At 44.2% G+C, this 20,296-nt stretch overlaps 1 protein-coding gene across 1 annotated transcript in view; it reads left to right on the top strand.

The window, feature by feature from the left end:
* SHC3 (SHC adaptor protein 3) overlaps positions 1-20,296 on the top strand; it is a 311,762-nt gene that overhangs the window by 163,645 nt on the left and 127,821 nt on the right. Inside the window, exon 3 of the mRNA XM_029618404.1 lies at positions 12,524-12,587. Coding sequence (XP_029474264.1) covers positions 12,524-12,587 — 64 coding nt within the window. The remainder of the gene's footprint in view (positions 1-12,523; positions 12,588-20,296) is intronic.

The following is a 20,296-nucleotide window of genomic DNA, read 5'->3' as shown; positions in this document are numbered from 1 at the left end:
TTTGCTAAGCATTTTTCCCATACACACAGACTGAGAGAAAACTTTTAGTAACTAGGCCTCTAAAAGGGTCATTTACTAAGTATTTTTCCATTAAACACAGGGGTATATATTCAAAGCTGGCCATGTAAGTAACTTTGCTGGTTACAATGTATATTACGATATATATTCAGCTGCACAGAGAAGCCGCTGAATACATGCATATATATACGCATTTAGCTAGATAAGTCTACCCATCTAAATTAAGACATGCTCTATGGCGCATCCAAAATTACATGGATACTTATAAGGTTAACTCACTCTGCCCGTAGTCCACCCAGTACACACCTTCTTTTTGTGTGCGTAACTTTTAGCCGTATAATGGACTTATATGGCTAAGTGGTGGCCGCTAAATATAGCTGCTACTTAGCTGCATAAATCCTGCTTATCTGATTAAATAAATAGCACTGAATACACTTTGAATATTAGGCCCAGAAAGGGAGAAAACCTATAGTAAACAGGCCCCTAAGGGGGTCATTCTCTAATGCCATCGCACGCGAAAGCTAGCTCAGGGTGGAGACGTGGGGGGGGGGGGGGGGGGGGAGTCGGGGTGGAGTCGGCCCCGGAAGAGGAGGAGTCGGGGTGGCACCAGGGGCTGACGCTGCAGACATATTGCTGGTGGCGAAAGGTAAGATTCCTTATCGCCGCCAGTTTCGCACCGAATAACTATATCTTTTATAGTGTAGTTATTTGGCACGAAAGCAGGCAGCGATCGCACAGCGGAGGTGCGATCGCTGCTGGCTATCGCAGGACCACCCCCTGCTTCGCCCCCCCCCGCCCCCCATTACTGCCGGATTCTCTAAGGTCTGCGACCTTAGAGAATCCAGGCCCAAGTTTGTACCTGAGGCAATGGTCACAAGGATTATCAGCAGAATTTGAATACTGGCTTCCCTGGTTTTCTCTAACCACTAGCCTACTCCTCCACTTCATATAACACTATAGAGATAACAAAAAAATATAATTCTGCAGAGCTAACAAAGAACACAATCATATTACTAAACAATAATAAAATAGGTAGTACATCACAAGAACTTTAGTACAGGCTAAATACTTAGGTAAAATCTCATAGAATCCCTCGCAAAGAAAAAATGTATATAAAGTGCCCGTATAAGGCCTGCAAAATGTAGTGACTCAGCCCCTGCATGTCCAAAATACAAAGGATGGGGACGCCCACAAATGTTGAAAGAGGCAAATTATATCCAAAGAATAAAAGAGGAAGGAACCCAAGGCATAATTAAGCTCTGGAATTCATTAAAAGAGGATGTGGTGAAAGCTATTAATGTAGTTGCATTTAAAAAAGGTTTGGACAAGTTCCCAGAGGAAAAGTCCATTAACTATTATTAAGGTACAGTTGGGATAAGCAGATTGGACTCTATCTACCCTTTGGGATACTGCCAGATACTTGTGACCTAGATTGGCCACTGTTGGATACAGGATACTGGTGTTGCAGTCCTGCCCGCGCTCCTCGCGGGCAGGCTCCCCTACCTCACGCGGCCAGTTGGGCCGCTGACGTTGTCCCCTTTGCGGCGGGCGTGCCGCCATTACCGGGCTCCCCCCTGGCAGCCTCCAGTCCTGCGAAGCAGGGTCGGGTCGCCAGGAGCTCTCCCATGTGGCTGGGACCTCCGCTGCCGCTCCGGCTCTCCCCCAACACGCTGCACCACTCCTGGGGTCTTCAGCCGGCAGGGAGGCCGTCCCTGCCGGTTCCTGCTTCAGCCCTGGTCCTTGCCCGGCAGGGAGGCCATACCTGCCAGTGCCTGCAGCCATCCTTCTCTTCCTGCTTCAGTCTTCGCGGCATGCAGCCGCTCCTGTAGCCTGTCTACCTTCAGCTCCATGGCAGGACTGCGCCACTGCCTGTCTTGCTTCTCCTCGGGCTTTCCACGTGGCTGAGGACGCCACCAGCGGATCCTGCTCTTCCTCTCCAGCTCTCCTAAGGTGTGGGTGTGTGCCTCTCGCCTGTTCTTCAAGGGCCAGCCAGGTGTGGCCCTCTGCTGACCCCTCCCTGGGCGTTGTCCTCTTCAGCCCTACAAAAGGGCTCAGCGTCCATTCCAACTTGGTTTTCGCAAGGAGTTAGACACTCCTGGGATCCTGCTGTCCTTCGCTCCAGGAGTCGTCCTTGTTCCAGCTCTTCTTCAAGGTCCTGTGTTTCCTGTTCTCCATTGGAGCTCCTCGTCTTGTCCTGATGTCCATGTTCCAGTCCAGATGTCCGCCTGATGTTCCTGATGTTCGTGATCCACTCCTGAGGTCTGTCTCCTGATCCTGTATTCTCTGATCCAGTCTAGATGTTTGTTCTCCGTACCTGATGTCCATGATCCTGTCCAGCTGTCCTGAACCCCTGGTTCCTCGTGCCACTCTTCCTGGCATGCCTTGTCGTGGTCCGTGACCAGTCCTATGAGTGGGCTGTGTAGGGCGCTTCATGGTGCAATGCCTTCCTCACCTCTGCAGCATGAGCTTCCGGGATACATCCGCTTCTGTCTTTATCCCTGGTCTACAGAGTCCCTTGTGCTTGCTCTGTCCATGCCAAAGACTCTGCCAGAAACTGTACTGACAGCGTGGTCCACGACCAGCCACTGGCGGCTGAGTAGGGCATGCCTCAGTGCAGGCCTCTTCAGCTTCTGAGACATGTTCCTTTTCATTGCTCCACATCTCGTCTAGAGGCTCCTCGAGTCCAGCATGGTCCGTGACCAGTCCCACAGGTGGACTGTGTAGGGCGCGCTGCGTCGCATTCTCAACCCAGTACTTGCCTGAGTCTTCTGAATGCCTTGTACCTCATTCCTGAGTCTCATCTATGCATCCAAGTACCTCGTTCCTGAGTCTCATCTGTGCATCCAAGTACATTGTTCCTGAGTCTTGTCTGAATCTCCATGTTCCGGTCTTCACTGCCCTGGCCTCCATCCGGCCTGCCACTTCTTGCCGTACCCTGCGGCAGGTCCGAAAGGGCTTGGAATGGTCGGAGGACTGTTCATAAGACCACCATTGCGTTGCTGGTCTTCCGAAGCGTGCAGGTCCGGAGGAGGGTCAGTATCTCCAGTCATCTGTCTTCAGTCTAGCCTCGCTCTTGTCCAGCCCATGCTTGGGCATGCCTCTCCTGCCATGGCACCTCTTCGGAGTTCCTCTGGGGTTGAGCCGTGGTCCAAGAATACACATCTTCTGGTAAGAGGGGCTGCTCTCCTAGCGCTCTGTAACAACTGGGCTTGATGGACCTTTGGTCTAACCCAGTATGGCAAGTCATGTTCTTATGTTCTTAACTATTGTGCAAACCATTCACTAACTTTTGAAAAGAAGTCAATAATAGTTTTATCTAAACTTCTGATAAATTTGCTCAGAAATATCCCTCTTAAAAATAGTTAAAAACTACAGAGCATTTCCCTTAATAAACAAATGAAGAAAATTAAAACTACTGCAGAATATCAGAAGTTTCCAGGTCGATTCTGTCCATTTCTATCAATGTAACACCAACCCACACAAGTATTACATAGACATATGTAGCTTTATATGCTGCTGAAAACAGTTTTCCATCTGTTATAGTGAGTCATATTTACAGTAGCACAATGCCAGGTATCTGAATTTCCTTGGCCATTATTACTTTTAATCTGCAGCCAGTCCACTGCAGTCTATTCAAAACTCAGCAGCATGACTTATCTTCCTCCAACGCTATTACAATTATATAACTTTTTTTGTAGAATCACTTGCTTAGCTCACCATCTACTTCCACTTAAAATTCAAACTGCTTATACTTGCCTACAGATGTATTCACTCTCCTGTACCTCCTACTTCTCCTCTTTCATTTCCCCATGCACCCCTCTTCTCAAACTTCACTTAGCAGGCAAGCTGTTCTTATCCATAACCTTCTCCCCATCGCTAAATCTCAACTCTGCACCTTCCATCTTCCTGTGCCAAGTGCCTGGAATAGCCTTCCAGAACACATGCGCCATTCTCCCTCTCTTGCCAGATTCAAATCCCTTCTAACAATGCACTTCTTTGAGGCTGCTTTTAAAAATATGAACCATTATTCCCATTAAAGATGTGCACACTCAGTTTTTTGTTTTCATTTCATTAATTTATTTTTTCAGTGGTCTTTTGTTCATTTTTTGTTTTCAGGATTTTTATTTTTTCTGTTTTTTTGTGTATTTTTCATTTTCTGTAAATAGTGTGCACCTTTTGCAAATAGTGTGCTATTTGCTAATTAGGCATACTGCTGAATGTAAAACTAAATTGTTTCAAATTTTTGTTTCATTTTCATTCATAAAAACCAAAAATAAAAATAAATAAAAATAAATATTTCATTCAAAATTTGTTTGAAATGAAAAAAAAAATAGGCTTATTCATTCCTTTTTACTTTTTTGTTTTAAATGAACAGCCATCCCTAATTCCCATATTTGGACTCTCTAACTTGTCCGCAGGCTGCTTCTTCATATAAAATCTGAAAAGGCCCCACTCCATGCAGCTGGCCCTGCTGTTTTAACTTGAAGACCTCCCCTCCCCCATATGCTTGTCTGTTTGTTTCTTGTCTGTTTGTCTTTATTAGATTGCAAGTTTTAAGAAGCAGGGACTGTCTATTATGAGTATCTATAAAGCTCTGCGTATGCCTTTTACTGCTATACAAATAACAATAATAAAAAGGAGAACAAAGAAACTCCATCCATGGGAATACACAACAGTGCATACAAATTTAAGTACAATATTACTATTTAGTAAAAATGACAAATGTAGGGCTGGACCTGTTGAAGACAGTGTTGTGTGCTATGATGCATGGGGATATGAGTTCAGATCCTCCTCTCTTGGGAATGTTCAGTACTGAATGTGTTGCAAAGGTGATGAGCTCAGGTCTAGGGAGGAAGAGAGGACCACTGCTGCTGCAGTGGTGGCTCCTTCTGGCCAGCGAGTGTTGCTAAAGGTGCATCATAAAGGAGGTACTCTTCAGTCGGCAATCATTCTCAAAGCTATTTCCAAAAATACTACTATTTTATTTATGTATTTATTTATTTTAAATTATTGTATTGTACTTATATCGGAACATCTGTGCTAGGCAGATCATCATAAAATATAAATATAATATTTATAGACAATCATGTAATAATAAAACACAACAAAAAAGCACAGACATCTCATACAAACTGTTAAAAATGAATATTTCCTCTTTTACTGCTAAGAGAAATAAAACCCAATTCTCCTGATGAAAGGCCTCCTGAAATAATAATGCCTTCAATTTTTATACGGAATTGGCAATAATCAATCATAGTTCGCAATTTATTTATTTGAAAATCTTATATTCCTCTATATTTCCTTAAAAATGTCAATGCGGATTACATAAGTACATTCATAAAATTTCAACAACAACTTCCAGCACAACTTTTACATTATGCACATATAAATTAAATAAATTCATCCAGAAAAACATTATAGAATGTTGCCCCTAGAACAAAAAATACTTGCTGATGAGTCTCAGTAAAATGAGCTAATCTTTCAGAAGGCACCACAAGCAATCATTTGTCTACTGAGTGTAGATTCTGGGAGGGAAAAGGAGGTTTGCACAATAAGCCCATTGATGACCTTGGCGACCAAAAGTAACACCTTAAAAATGTATCTTTTTTTTTCATGGGCAGCCAGTGTAATGGGATCAGCTATGTAGTCACAGATTCCCTTGACTGCCCAAAAACTAGCCGTGCAGTGGTGTTTTGCAATAACTGCAAGACCTTGAAACAGCACTTAGGCATACTTAGGTATAAGGAGTTACAATGGTCCACAGAGGTCATCCCAAAGGTAAGGACAATTGTGTGAAAGTCCTCCTTACTAGGAATGTATATAATCCTTCAGAGCCATCGCAGTTTGAAAACAACAGATTTGAAAGTTGCTCCTAACTGTGGTTTTAATGAGAGGTAGGAATCCAGTTGCACCACTAAGTCCCTCATTACCTCAGAGAGGTTTGTGCAGTATACCTTCTACTACTAAGTTTAGACCATTTCTTTGGGGAAGGGTGCATGACTGACCCACAACCCTTCAGTTTTGGAAAGGTTAAAGGGCAGCCGAGTCTGAGTCATCCAAGTGCTTACAGACTGTGAACACTGTGTGTGGCTGTGTGCTGCTTAAGCTTGGGTGACAGACTGCTCGGAGTAGGTCGATACAATTGAATGTCATCTGCATAGATTTTGTAGTGGATCCCAGACTTATCCAGGATGTGACAGAGTGGCTGTGAATATGAATAAACATTAAATAAGGAGAAAAAATAATGTGGATCTTTGAGGGACCCCTGTATTAATAGGATGCCAAGTAGAATGGCTATCCCCTGTTGTTGCTGATTAATTAAAGATGATGCAAAACACAGCCCTCCCCGCCAGCCTTAACTCAACCAGTCTTTGGAGCAAGATGGAGTAACTGACAATATCAAAGGCACAGGTAATATCTAGTAATATCTCTAGCAGTACCACTGTACTCCCCCCCCCCCCCCCCCCCACACACACACTTGATCAAGTTCTCGCAAAAGAAAGTCAGAGAATGAGAATAAAAGTGTGGACTCAAGACCATTATGCTCTTCATGAAAAGTAGTAAACTGCATAAGAACTGCTTTCCCTAAAACATTACTAATCATACAAAGATTAGAATTAACTTGCAAAACAATTAATAGGAAAAATGCCTTTTTAAATTACTTGCCACACTTATTGATTTTTACAACACATCGGGAAGCCTCCCTCTGTTAGTGAAAGATTCACAGTTTTGGCTAATATATCCACAAAGATATTCTTTGAGCAGTATGACACAAAAAGGGTAATCACCAATTGGACAAACTGAGGATTTTAATTTTGTCATTTTTTTCTTGCTCTTCGGCTTTTGAAACATGTTGAAATGTTTCCTAAACTACAAGGGGATTCTTATAGAAACATGATGTCAGAAAAAGACTGTATGGACTATCTATTCTGCTCATCCACCAACTAATTTAGCTTTACAATTCCCATCACTCCCTCAGAGATCCCTTGTGTTTATCCCATGCTTTTTTTCAATTCAGATACTATTTTTGTCTCCACCACCTCCACTGGGAGGCTGTTCCATACATCTGCTACCCTCTCTGTAAAGAAATATTTCCTAATATGATTCTACCACCCTCATTCCATGACCCCTTGTTCTAGAGCAGAGATAGGCAGCTCTGGTCTTGGAGTACCACAAACAGATCTGGTTTTCAGGATATCCACAATGAATATGCATGTCTGTCCCTATATATTTTAGAACAAAGACCACTGATTATGCTAGTAGCCACCCTCTGGACTGACTCCAACTGTTTTATGTCCTTTTGAAGGTACAGTCTCAGGAACTGAACAAACTATTCCTAATGAGATCTCACAATTTATTATTTATCTATTATTTAAACACTTTTATAGACCGTATTCGTCGAAACATCATATCGGTTTACATAGAACTAAACAGTGAAAGTACATTGAATAGGGAGTTAAGAACTGGGGGGGGGGGGGGGGTATAAGAACATAAGAAATGCCATACTGGGTCAGACCAAGGGTCCATCAAGCCCAGCATCCTGTTTCAACAGTGACCAATCCAGGCCATAAGAACCTGGCAGAACTTGTACAGAGTTAGCGAAATAAAGGTGGGGAGAATATATACATGGGTACAGTATTATTAATGTATGTGGAACAGGGAGTTAATAACTTGGGGGTTTAACCTGTACAGTATTAAAGAGGTAAAGGTGGAGAGAATAGATACAAGGGTACAGTATTAATATAATTGAGGTGGAGAAAATTTAAAGAAGTATCTACATAGGTGCAGGGATATTGCAAATAAGGAGGGGAGAATTTACGGAACAATATTATTACAATTAAGGGGGAGATAAATTACTGGAATACATGGGTACAGTATTGGGGAGAAGGGTGGGTTTACAGAAGTACTCATACAGGTACAGTGATAGGGGAGATAAGTTGGAGAGATTTACAGAAATATTAAAACATGTACATTAGAGTGGTATCGAGGTCGGAGGGGGGTATTGGGGGAAGGGGGTGTGGTACTATTCAGGGAAAGCTTGTTTGAATAGCCACGTCTTGAGTTTTTAATGTCTGTGTACTTGGCTCTAGCCGAATATCCGTTGGCATGGAGTTCCAGAGGGTGGGTCCAGCAAGTGAGAAGGCATGGTCTTTTGTGGTGCAGAGGTGCGTGGACTTGAGGGTGGGGGTATGAAGGGTTCCCTTATAGGCGGATCTAGTAGGGCGGTTGGATGTGTGTAGGTGGAGGGAATTGTCAAGCCAGTGAATGTTATTGTTGTGGATGGTTTTGTGAATGATAGAGAGGCTTTTGTAGGTGATACGAAAGGCAATTGGGAGCCAATGAAGAGTCCTTTATAGGGGCAATATCACCTCTGTTTTTCTACTGACCATTCCTCTTCCTATGCAGCTAAGCATCATTCTGGCTTTTATCCTTGCTTTATCCACCTATTTGGCACCTTAAGATCATCAGAAACAATCCCCCCAGATCCCACTCTTCTTTCGTGCTTAGAATAATTTCACACTCAATACTGTACCTCTCCCTTGGGGTTTTGCGTCCTAAATGTATAAATGCATTTTTTAGTATTAAATCTTAGCTGCCAGTCTCTAGACTATTCCTCAAGTTTCGATAGATTCCTTCAGATGTTTTCCACACCTTTCTGGTTGTCCATCCTGCTGTAGAGTTTGGTATCATTTGCAAAAAACAAACTTTTCCTGGCATTCCTTCCACAATGTTGCACTTGAAAATGTTAAAAAGAACCGGTTAGATTTTCCTTTGTGTTACGCTATCCGTGTAAATGTATCCTAAAAAGAGGCACAGAGGTATTTATATTTTTTCAGTTTGATCAGCTTAAAAAATTTGTGGAATCCAGACAGCCCACCACTTCTTCCCCAATAACTCCCAATGAGTAGAGGGTTGAAATTTAAGAATGCTGGAGTGTAATCTATGTTAATGCCCTGTTAGTGGGTTGTTTAGTTGTTTTTTCTTTTGAAATCTCCTTAAAGAATTTCACTTGCCTCCAGGTTTAAGTTTCTATATAAAAAATGCTGTTGTTAAAATACAAATTGAATAATAACAATATGATGGTGATGGTTTACTTGGATGTTTTATGTTTAAATTACTACTGTATAATTGTTTAATTGCACCAAAAATGTTAACTTAAATTTAAGTTTTCTTAATTTGTAAAAGAAAAACTTAATAAATAAAGAATTAAAAAAAAAAAAGAACCGGCTAGTCATGCCCACTCTTTAAAGTGAACTCCATTTTCTATTACCTTTTGTTGCCTGCCACTCAACCGATTTCTAACCCAGTCAGGCACTTTAGGGCCCATAGCAAGGGTGCTCAATTTTTTTATGTCGCCTATGAGAAACCATGTCAAAGTCCTTACTGAAATCCAAATACACTACATCTAGTATTCTCTTTAGATCCAACTGGTTACCCAGCCAAAGAAATTGATTATTCATTTGACAAGATCTACCTCTGGTAAAACCATGTAGCTTTGAATCTAGCAATCCATTTGATTCCAGAAACTGCACTATCCTCTGCTTTAGCAGCAATTCCATTAATTTGCTCACCACAGAGGACAGACTAACTATTCTGTAGTTCCCAGACTTCTTCTTGCTTCCATGTTTATGAATAGGAACAACATCCACCCATTTCCATTCCTGAAAACTTACTCCCAACTCTAAAGAAGCATTAGAAAGGTCAGCTAGCAGAGCTACCAGAACTTCTCTAAGTTCCCTTATATTTGTTAAGCAATTTTGCTTTTTCCTCATCAATCTCTACATATTCCTCCCCTTTACCTCTGAGTCTCACAATGCCACTTTTATACTTCCTTCAACTACTAACATATCGAAAAATAAGTCTTGTCCTCCCCAATTTACTCCGTATTTGCATCATGGAACTGTACAATCCTGATTAACAAAAAGGAGAGGACAGAGTAAAATTGTGTAGTCCTGACTTCTGGAAACTCAATGAAAGTGAGTAGACAGATACACAGAAGTCAGAAAAACCCTGACCATCAAACAAATGCTCAGGCAATGAGGTTTTAGGGGAGTCTGCAGGTCTGCTTAGTATTTCTATAGCAGTACTAGTTGTACACAACAGTTTACAAATATACAGAAGGAACAGTTTTTTCTCTCTAGAGCTTTCAGTCTAGTCAAAGCAAACATACACAACAAATAAGAGACTTTGAGAATTTGATTTGTTAAATAAAATAGTTAAAACCAACAAAGCTTTGATCAGGAGAACCCCCCCCTCCCGGGTTAAGATTTTAAAGCAGCCTTAAAAAGATGATTTGTTGTACTCTGAATCTGAATATGGCCAGAGAAGGAGCATGACACATGAACTCCGGAAATCTATTCCAGGCATACAGCCCAGCAAGATGGAAAATGGAGAGTCGGAAATTGGTGATGGAGGAAAGGTCTTAGAAATGTCTTATCCAAATAAATTAACGGAGTTGACAAAGTGGGGTATAGGGTGAGATAAGAAAGGAGAGGTAATGAGGAGCAGCATAACAAATGCACTTGCAGGTGAGTAAGAGGAGCTTGTTCTGTATGCAGAAGTAGATAGGGAGCCAATTAGTGTTTGAGAGGAGGGGTTATATGGGCATAGCGACATTAGTGGAAAATAAGTTGTGCAGTTGAATTTTGGATAGATCGTAAAGGCGAGAAATGGTTTACTGGGAGACCTGTGAGGAACAGGTTTCTGTAATCTAAGCAGGAGGTGATGAGAGAGTGGATAAAGCTTTTGGCAGTGTGTTCAGAAAGGAAGGGATGGATTTTGGTGATTAAAGTGAAAGAAATTACACATTTTGGCAATGTTTTGGATGCATGTGGAAAAGGAGAGTGAGGATCTCAAAGTTATGGGCTGAGAGGACTGGGAGGAGACAGTATTATCCAAAGAAATAGAAAAAGGAGAAAGAAGGAAGGGAGAAATGGGTTGGAGGCAAAGATGGCAGTGAGACTTCCAGTTGGCAATATCAAGACAAACAATCTAAGATTTGAGACTGGATTTCTGGTGAAATTTCTAATGTAAAAAGGTATATCTGGGAGTCATCATCATAAAGATGTCACTGAAAGCCATGAGAGGAGATCAAAGTAATAAAAGAATGAGTATAGAGAGAGAACAAAGGGCCCAGTACAGAGTTATGATGTACATGGATTGATAATGGGATTAGCGGTGGAAGATGATCCATTAGAAAATATACTAAAAGTGTGAAGGGAAAGTTAGGAAGAGAACCAAGACAGAATACAGTCTGTAAATCCATGTGAGGACAAATTATTAAGGAGTAGGTGGTAGTCAAAAGTATCAAAAGGAGCGGATAGGTCAAGGCTTACTGCCTGGGATAAGGAGCGGGAGTAAATATGGGGAGAGAGAAAAGGTAAAAATAACAAGTATAAACTGATCTCAACGTATTGTTTTATCATTCAGGCTTACTGAGCAATCCAAGCTAGCTGAGAAAGCATACCCAGACTACTCATTTCCATTGAGTAGGGCTAAACAATTCTACTCTGTCCTCTCCTCTCTGGTTCAAATTCTTCCCAATGAGCTTTGAATAGTTTAGTCAAAAAATGAAGGAAGCAGAGAAGTAGAGAAGCATGTTCCATTTCCATGCATGACATTATGGATATTATTGATATATATGTGTACTCTCTTTGTCATCTGTTGGTCTCTGGCACTAATGGCAATTTTGAGACAGAGATAGTCATACCCACAACCACCAGCAGTTGCTCACAGTCATCAATACAGAAGGTCGTAAGAATGATACTTAATTGAATTGACCCGCTATCTCTTGTTGTGCATAAGGATTAATGCCAAGTTCAACAAGTTCTGGAAGAAACCTAGATGCTGAAGCATTGAGATAATATAATTTTTCTCTTTTTTTGAGACCCTGTAAAATTAAATGTTTGTGGTCATCTGTAATAGGATCTGATTCTTTGCCCATTCTAGTGAGTCAATCAGCATATATGTATACATTTGGGACTACCAGTGTCTTAATGGGTCAAGCCAGGAGAAATATATTGCTGTTCGATAATGAACATTGCCTGCTGACAGTCACTGACTAGTAGGGTTCAGGCCCCAGTCAGTGCTGAATATAGTTGGAGGATAATTGGAAGGAGCAATGAGGAGTAATTATACAATGTCTAGTTACCCTAAAGCAATGGCTCCCGGATAGTAGGCCTGGGCTTACCACAAAATCTGCAGATGTGTCAGGTCATGAAGTCCCACCATGGTTATTCATTCAACAGAAGCAAAATTACCAAGAAATACAGAAAGTAACAGCCCGATGTCTTGATTTAGATTTTGAAATAATTTTATTTTCTGACAGGTCCCTTGACTTTGTTGTAACATGTAAAAGGATCCAGAATGAAAATGATTGGAAACAAACAGCTTGTTGACCATTTGATTTGTAAGACCCTTTTGGATCTGTTTTAAAATCATAAATGGGAAAAAAATAGCAACATTTTCCAAAGAAATTTTAAAATTAGTTTTCTTTTTCTTTAAGGGAAGCAATAAGTCGTGTCTGTGAAGCTGTCCCAGGAGCCAAAGGAGCCTTTAAAAAACGAAAGGTATTCTTTTTATGACTATTTTAATTTTTTAAAATCAGAATCATATTTCTATTGTTTAACATGGATCAGCAACTAAGACCATTGCAGCATGATAGCACAAACACATTTCTGAAAGGGGTCTATGCACTAAAACATGTGGAAAAATGTTTTTAATGTTTATATGATAAATTTTAGCACACATGCTCAACAGACAATGCACTAAGGGGTAGATTTTCAAACTATGCGAATAGGCCTACTTTTGCTGGCGCATCAGGCGCAAGCAAAAGTACGCTGGATTTTAGTAGATACGCGCGGAGCCGCGCGTATCCACTAAAATCCTGGATCGGCGCGCGCAAGGCTATCAATTCTGTATAGCCGGCGCGTGCCAAGCCGCGCAGCCTACCCCCGTTCCCTCCAAGGCCGCTCCGAAATCGGAGCGGCCTCGGAGGGAACTTCCTTTTGCCCTCCCCTCACCTTCCCCTCCCTTCCCCTACCTAACCCACCCACCCGGCCCTGTCTAAGCCCCCCCCTTACCTTTGTCGGGGGATTTACGCCTCCCAGAGGGAGGCGTAAATCCCCGCGCGTCAGCGGGCCTCCTGCGCGCCGGGACGCGACCTGGGGGCAGGTCCGGAGGGCACGGCCACGCCCCCGGGCCGCCCCGGGCCATAACCACGCCTCCGGGTCCGCCCCCGAAACGCTCCCGGCACGCCCCCTAAACGCCGCGCGGTTCGGGCCCGCCCCCGACACGCCCCCCTCGGAGAACCCCCGGGACTTACGCGAGTCCCGGGGTCTGCGCGCGCCGGTGAGCCTATGTAAAATAGGCTCACCGGCGCGCAGGGCCCTGCTCGCCTAAATCCGCCCGGATTTGGGCGGATTTAGGCGAGCAGGGCTCTTAAAATCCGCCCCTAAATTTTTTATCCTGCCTACTAAATGAAGAGTACATAGCTTATGCATGCAATTAGCATGATGCTCATAGAAAATGTATAGGATCTACACTATGACCTCTAAATAGTATGTGGCCATTACAAATAATATGTGACTACTAATAGCATGTGCATGCCAAACTGAGCATGCTCAGTTCTCTTTTCCTCATGTCTCTGTCTCCTTGCTTCAGACCTTTATAAATATTGGCTGGTACATGTGACTGGAAATCAGTACTGAAGGGAAAGTGAGAGAGCAAGAAATTCCCAGGAGAGGAACATAAAGGAGAGCCAAGGGTTTGAGGGGAAGAAAACCAAATGTTTATGTACCTTGGGTTGTGTTTTGTACTCCTTTTGTGTATGACCTTTCTGTCCATTGCTCTTTTGTGTCTGTAAGGAGTGGAATAAGAGGATGTGCTTAATGAGAGAATAGAGCATGAATGGGGGCAAGTGACTGTGTACGTGGTTAGATGTGAAAAGAGTATGAGAGGTGAGAGGGTAGGGAGGTCTGCTGAGGAGAGATGGTAGTGCCAGAAGGAGAGTGGAAGCTACATAAAGGAAGTAGAAGTGGAAAAAGAGAGGATGTTATGGTGGAGGATATGCAGAGTAGTCAGGCTAGAAGGGTGCAGGAGGGAACCTACATAGTTCAGGTCAGGTCTAAAAGACTCTAGGTAGAGAAGGAGAACATAAGAACATAAGATATACCATGCGGTCAAACCAAGGTCCATGAAGCCCAGCATCCTGTCTTTTGATAGTGGCCAATTCAGGTCACAAGTACCCGGTACATCCCAAAAGTACATCTATTTTCCTTTGCCTTTTTTGAAATGGGGTGATCACAATTGCACACAATACTCATGATATAGTTGCACCATGGATTGATATAGAAGCATTATGAAATTCTCTATTTTATTTTCCACTCTTTTCCAAATAATCCCTAACATTCTATTTACCTTTTTGACTGCCTCCGCAAACTGAGCTGAGAAATTCTAAGTATTGTCCACAAGGACTCTGAGCTCCTTTTCCAGGATGGTGACTTCTAATATATAAGCCAGCACTGTGTACCAGTAGTTGGGATAATTTTTCCTTGTATGCATCACATTATACTTATCCACATTAAATTTCATCTGCCATTTCATTGCTATCTTTCTGGGAAAAAAGGTGCTGGTACTCACATGTAGAATGCATGTTATTTTGAGGGCCCAGAGGAGAAATCAAGCAGGAGGAGAAAAAAGATGATTATACTTGGTACCGGTATGTGCCATCTCCTACTTACTTGCTCCACCCTATTTATTTTATTTATAACCCACTTTGATGATGTTTAACAAATGGATGGATAGTAAGTCTAATAAATGAAATCAAAGCAGTTCAAGGTCTATAAAATAATGAGTGGAATGGAACGAGTAAAGGTTGTTTACTCTTTCGAAAAGTACAAAGACCAGGGGACACACAATGAATTTACTGTGTAATACATTTAAAACTAATAAGAGAAAATATTTTTTTACTCACATTAATTAAGCTCTGGAATTTGATGCCAGAGGATGTGGGGGAAACTATAAGCATAGTTACGTTTATGAAAGGTTTGGACAAATTCCTGGAGGAAAAGTTCATTAGCAATTATTAAAGTAGAGTTGCAGAAATCCACTGCTTATTCTTGGGATAAGCAGCGTGGAATCTATCTAACCCTTAGGATCCTGCCAGGTGCTTGTGACCTGGCTTGACCATTATTGAAACAGGATACTGGGCTTGATGGATCCTTGGTCTGACCCAGTATGGCAAGCCTTATGTTCTTATGTTCAAGGATGTACTTCTAACAAAAGTGGAAAGAGTTCTTTGATGATATCTTGATACTATTGCAAGCTCAGAAGAGATGTTAGCTAAGATTTTGCAAAAAAGGTATTATGATATCATATGCTTAACATGGGCATTTTTGGAGTACCCAACATATAGTTCTGGGCTTATTGCACTGATGCACAAGAACTTTGACTAAATGAAGACAAGGCATGAGTCATTGGTAAAGTCCCTTTATCTCATTCTAGGCAAGAACTGCACATTTTTCTTGACCTCAATTTCTATCATAGTTTCTTGAAAGAAAAAGCCATAATCACTTACGATCTTACTGCCTTCTGGAAAAGACAGCAAAATATAAGTGGACAAACCATCACAGAAATGCTTTCCATGCAATCAAGCATTGTTACTATCTAAAAAAGTACTGGTGCACGATTAGAGGAAAAGCTGCTAATTATCTTCATCCTATAAGTTGGAACTATGTGATCAGTTTCCTGCTACTCAAGAACATTTAAATCTAATTTAATGCAGTTTTGGATATTTTCTGGTCTTTCCGCAACATATTTCCAAACTCTGTTAAACAATGCAAATAATTAAGATAATACAATAACTGGGGGAAATGATGGTTTAGTGTGCACTAACGGGACTTAGTGTGTGCTAACAGGATGTTAGCACACACTAACTATAGTGCACACTAACTGAAAATGTTACCAATAAGTTAAAGAGTCTCAATTGGGGGAGCACTTCATTAGCTAGAGGCTTGGCTCTGCATTCCCCATCCTCATCTGTCCCCTTTGGTGTTTGCTGGGAGATGGTCAGTGCCTGATAACAAGTGTAAACAAACAAGTGATGTAATACTAGCATCAAGTTCTAGTCAGCAAAAGCATGTACTGTAAATGCAAAATTTGAATTCATTAATCCTTTTATATTTTAGGAATGGGTCTCTGGCATTTTGAGATATGCATAATTTGAATTTCCCTGGTATGTGGGTGGGGAGGTGAATGGTGAGAGTGTGAGTCATTGCGGTGACTATATGTGGTGAAAGATGGGAGAGAGACCAGTTGAGGTGGTGACTCGTGAGAGAGAGGCAGCCTGATCTGTGTGGGGGTGACTGGTGAGAGGCAGAGTGACTGAGGGGACTGTATGGGGTGAAGGTAGAAGGGAGACTGGAGAAAGAAGGAGAGAGTTGTGTGGGAATTGGTGACAGTGGGACAAAGATAGGATTATGCTCTTAGATGGACAGGATTCACCCATGGCTTAGTGGTAACAGAAACATGTTGTCTGTTAACCCAGTATGGCGCATCTTATGTTCTTAAGTTCTTATGTTCTTATAATCAAACATCAGAGTATGCCTAGCCAAAAGAGAAGGAAAGGACAACAAGAAGTGCTGCTTCCTTCTGCTAGCTGGAAAAAGGAGAGAGGGTTGTGTGGGGTGTGGTGGGGTGTGGTGGGGGCAGGACAAAGATAGGATTATGCAGGGTGCCAAGGAGAAAAGAGAATCCCTCAAGGTAGTGAGATTGGTGGGGAGAGGAAGGAGAAGAATTCCCTTTAACACCTGAATGAACACCCAAGTTTTCATGGCACAGCCATCCCTGACTGCAGGAAGCAGCTGTCTGTAATCTGTGCCTGTGTAAATAACATACACGGGATCTTGTTTCCGAATAAATAAGTGTTATCATACCTTCTGGCTCTTCTCACTCAATGGGGTCGATGCAATACAGTGCACTCAGCCGAGCGCACCTTATAACTCGCAGTTGGATACAGGTTGTATAGGCACTAACTAATCTCCTTATGTGGTAACAACTCACACCTTGGGCCAAGGGTGTTATGTTCGTGGACCCTTGGGCTGGTTGGAACAGAAGATGGAGTGCTGTAGAGGTCCACAGCGAATGTCCCAACCAGGAGGCGGTTCGGAAGCTCGGTGCTGGCTGACACACTGGTCTGCGGTGAAATCCTTTGCGACCAAGGACTAGATCCCCACTGGACGGATGGATGGTGTTGGACCTGAGTGGTAGAAGACTCTTCGCCCTGGAGACCGGCACTCCTCCTGGAGGAGCCCTTAGGAGTCCAGCTGCTGGGACTTTAGGAGATTCACCCTGGAAGCCGAAGTCCCCCCAGGAGGAGTCCGTAGGGACACGGCCGCTGGGACTTAGGCGACTTCCTGACGGAGAAGGTGGTCCGGATGCAGGCGCCTCCTGCAGGTTGTGGTTCCGGACAGCTGGCGCCTCCAGCAGGTCGTAGGTAATCCAGAAGTCGGTCCAGAAGTCAGAGTCCAAGAACGGTCCGCAGCCAGTCCAGGGGTCGGTATCCGGAGAGCGGTCCAAAGCCAGTCCATGGGTCGAAGCCGGAGAGCGGTCCGCAGCCAGTCCAGGGGTCGGAGCCAGAGAGCGATCCAAAGCCAGTCCAGGGGTCAGAGCCAGAGAGCGATCCAAAAGCCAGTCCACGGGTCAGAGCCAGAGAGTGATCCAAAAGCCAGTCCATGGGTCGAAGTCCAGAAGAATCAACAGCGAAGGGAAGGCAGAAGCAGGACGAAGACCAAACCAAGAACGCAGCAAGAACACACCAACTCCAGGAACCTTGTTGCAAGGCACTGGAGTGAACTAGATGCAGGGTACTTATACCCTGAAGGCGTCTGATGTCATCCACAGCAGCAGGCAGGAGTTTCCCGCGCTGGCCCCTTTAAGGGGAGCTCCTCCCCACGCGCGCGCGCGTCAGGGGGTGGGGCCAGCCGCGCCGAGCCGTCGGCGTCTCTGCCGAGGAGGGAGAGACGTGCTGGAGGGACTGCAGGCCTGAAGACGTCCCGAAACGGCCCGGGCCGCCCCCGAGGTAGGTGGAGGGACCGGGGCACGGCCCGGGACCGTAACAAAGGGACCACAAATCCACAAACCATTACAGATTGCAAGTCCATGGACCTGGCAGAAGTCCCGGCCCTCCAAGACATTCCTGATCTAGCACAAAGGATCAGTGAACAGCAAAAATTCTTGGAGTCTCTGGCAGCTGCCATAGACAACCTGAGCACTCATCTAGATGCTACCATGACTGCTACCACGACGTCAATCAAGCTCGATACCTCCACCTCTACGCCGGTTCCTCGGCTGTCTGTGCTCTTGCCGGCACCTCCATGCTTTTCAGGGAACCCTCTTATGTGCAGGGGTTTCTTGAATCAATGCAATTTGCACTTCTGTCTGCAACCAGCTTACTTCCCAGATGTGATCACCAAGACTACATACATCCTTTCCCTTTTGGATGGTAAGGCCTTGGCCTGGGCGTCACCCCTCTCGGAGCAAGCTGACCCAGTCCTTCGAGATCTTCCTGGATTCTTGGCCCTGTTTCGGTCCATCTTCAAAGACCCTGGCCGTAGAGCCGTTTCCAGCTCATCTCTTCTCCATCTCCAACAAGGTTCTCGTCCATTAACAGACTACGTTATTGAATTCAGAACTCTTGCTTCGGAACTTCACTGGGACTCCGATTGTCTACATTCCATCTTCCTCGAAGGTTTGAAACCTCAGATTAAGGATAAGTTGGCACCTCGCGAATTGCCCTTGTCCCTGGACTCTTTGATAGACCTCACTGGGCGTATCAACCATCATCTACAAGAACGCTCTCAAGAGTTCAGAGCATCCCTGAAGTCTTCCTCAGGTTCATCCCGCCCTATGCAGATGGGTCGGAGCAGACTTTCTCCTAAAGAACAACGATGGCGCTAGCAATCCGGCCTCTGCCTGTACTGCGGCCAACCCGGACATGCCATCGTCTCTTGTCCAGTCTGTTTGGGAAACTCCCGGGCCTAGGTTCTGCTGCAGGATTACTCCTAGGCCTAACTTCACCATCTCCTCCACTGACTGTTCTCATGTCCAGTAAGATGGACAACCAGGAGTTTCACACCTTGGCACTGGTGGACTCCAGAAATGGTGGAAATTTCATATTGAAACAACTCACGGAACACTCTCGGATCCCCACCATCCGTTCTCTGGTGTCCTTATTACTCTCATCTATCCATGGAGAACCTCTCCCTGGTGAGGTTACCCACACCACGGCTCCTATTCAGCTACACACTGGGACCCTGCACCTGGAAACCATTTCTTTCTATATATTGGACAAGGCCATTCATCCTGTAGTTTTAGGATTGCTCTGGCTACAGGAGCACACTCCGCAGTTCAACTGGGCTACCCTAAAGTACCTCCTTTGCTGTGAAGCTCTGCCCCTCGGGGTTGCCTCTCTGGAATACCACCTGCATATTCTGTGTCATGCTCCCCGCTCCGTGGGCCTGCCTAGCGCCATCCCCTTCGGAGTTCTCTGCTCTGGTACTGATCTCCAGCCTGTCTACGAACTGTGGGGATCCCTCCTAGCTGTGTCTCTTACCCCACTCCTCGGGACCTCTCCACAGTTTCTCCCAGAGCTCTCCGCTGTGCCTGACCTCGCCTCCCGATGGTGTAGTCCTGTGGGGCCCCTCCCCACAGATGGTAACAGCTCTCACCTTGGCCAAGGGTCCACATCCTACAAACCATTTTAAATTGCCAAGTCCATGGACCCGGCAGAGTTCTAGGCCCTCCAGGCCATTCCTGCTTGTTGAGGGAGCGTTAGGGAGTGATCCCGATCCCAGGGAGAGTTGTGTGCCCTTGGACCACGGCGCGACTGCAGAGAGCTTTGTAGAAGCACTGAGGCAGACAGGCTGAAGCACAGGCAGAAGCACAGGCAGACAGGCTGAAGACCAGGGACTCTGAACTCCGCTGAACCTGATGCATCAGTAGAGACCCAACAACGCAATGCTGGTCTCTGGGGTAGCCCTCCGGCCCCTTGATAGCCCTTTCAGACCTGCTGTACGGGAACGGAAAATGCATCAGGATGGACAGAGGTCGAGGACAGGTGATGATACTGGAACAAGACGAAGACTCAAGACATGGTCAGACAAGGACACTTGAAGACATGGTCAGACGAGAAGACTTGAAGACAAGGTCAGATGAGGATGCTTGAAGACACAATCAGACAATACTTGAAGACATGTCGGGTGAAACATGAGGCAAGAAG

This window comes from Rhinatrema bivittatum, chromosome 1 (genome assembly GCF_901001135.1).
Source record: "Rhinatrema bivittatum chromosome 1, aRhiBiv1.1, whole genome shotgun sequence".
NCBI lineage: Eukaryota > Metazoa > Chordata > Amphibia > Gymnophiona > Rhinatrematidae > Rhinatrema > Rhinatrema bivittatum.
This window is presented reverse-complemented; position numbering and strand designations above follow the sequence as displayed.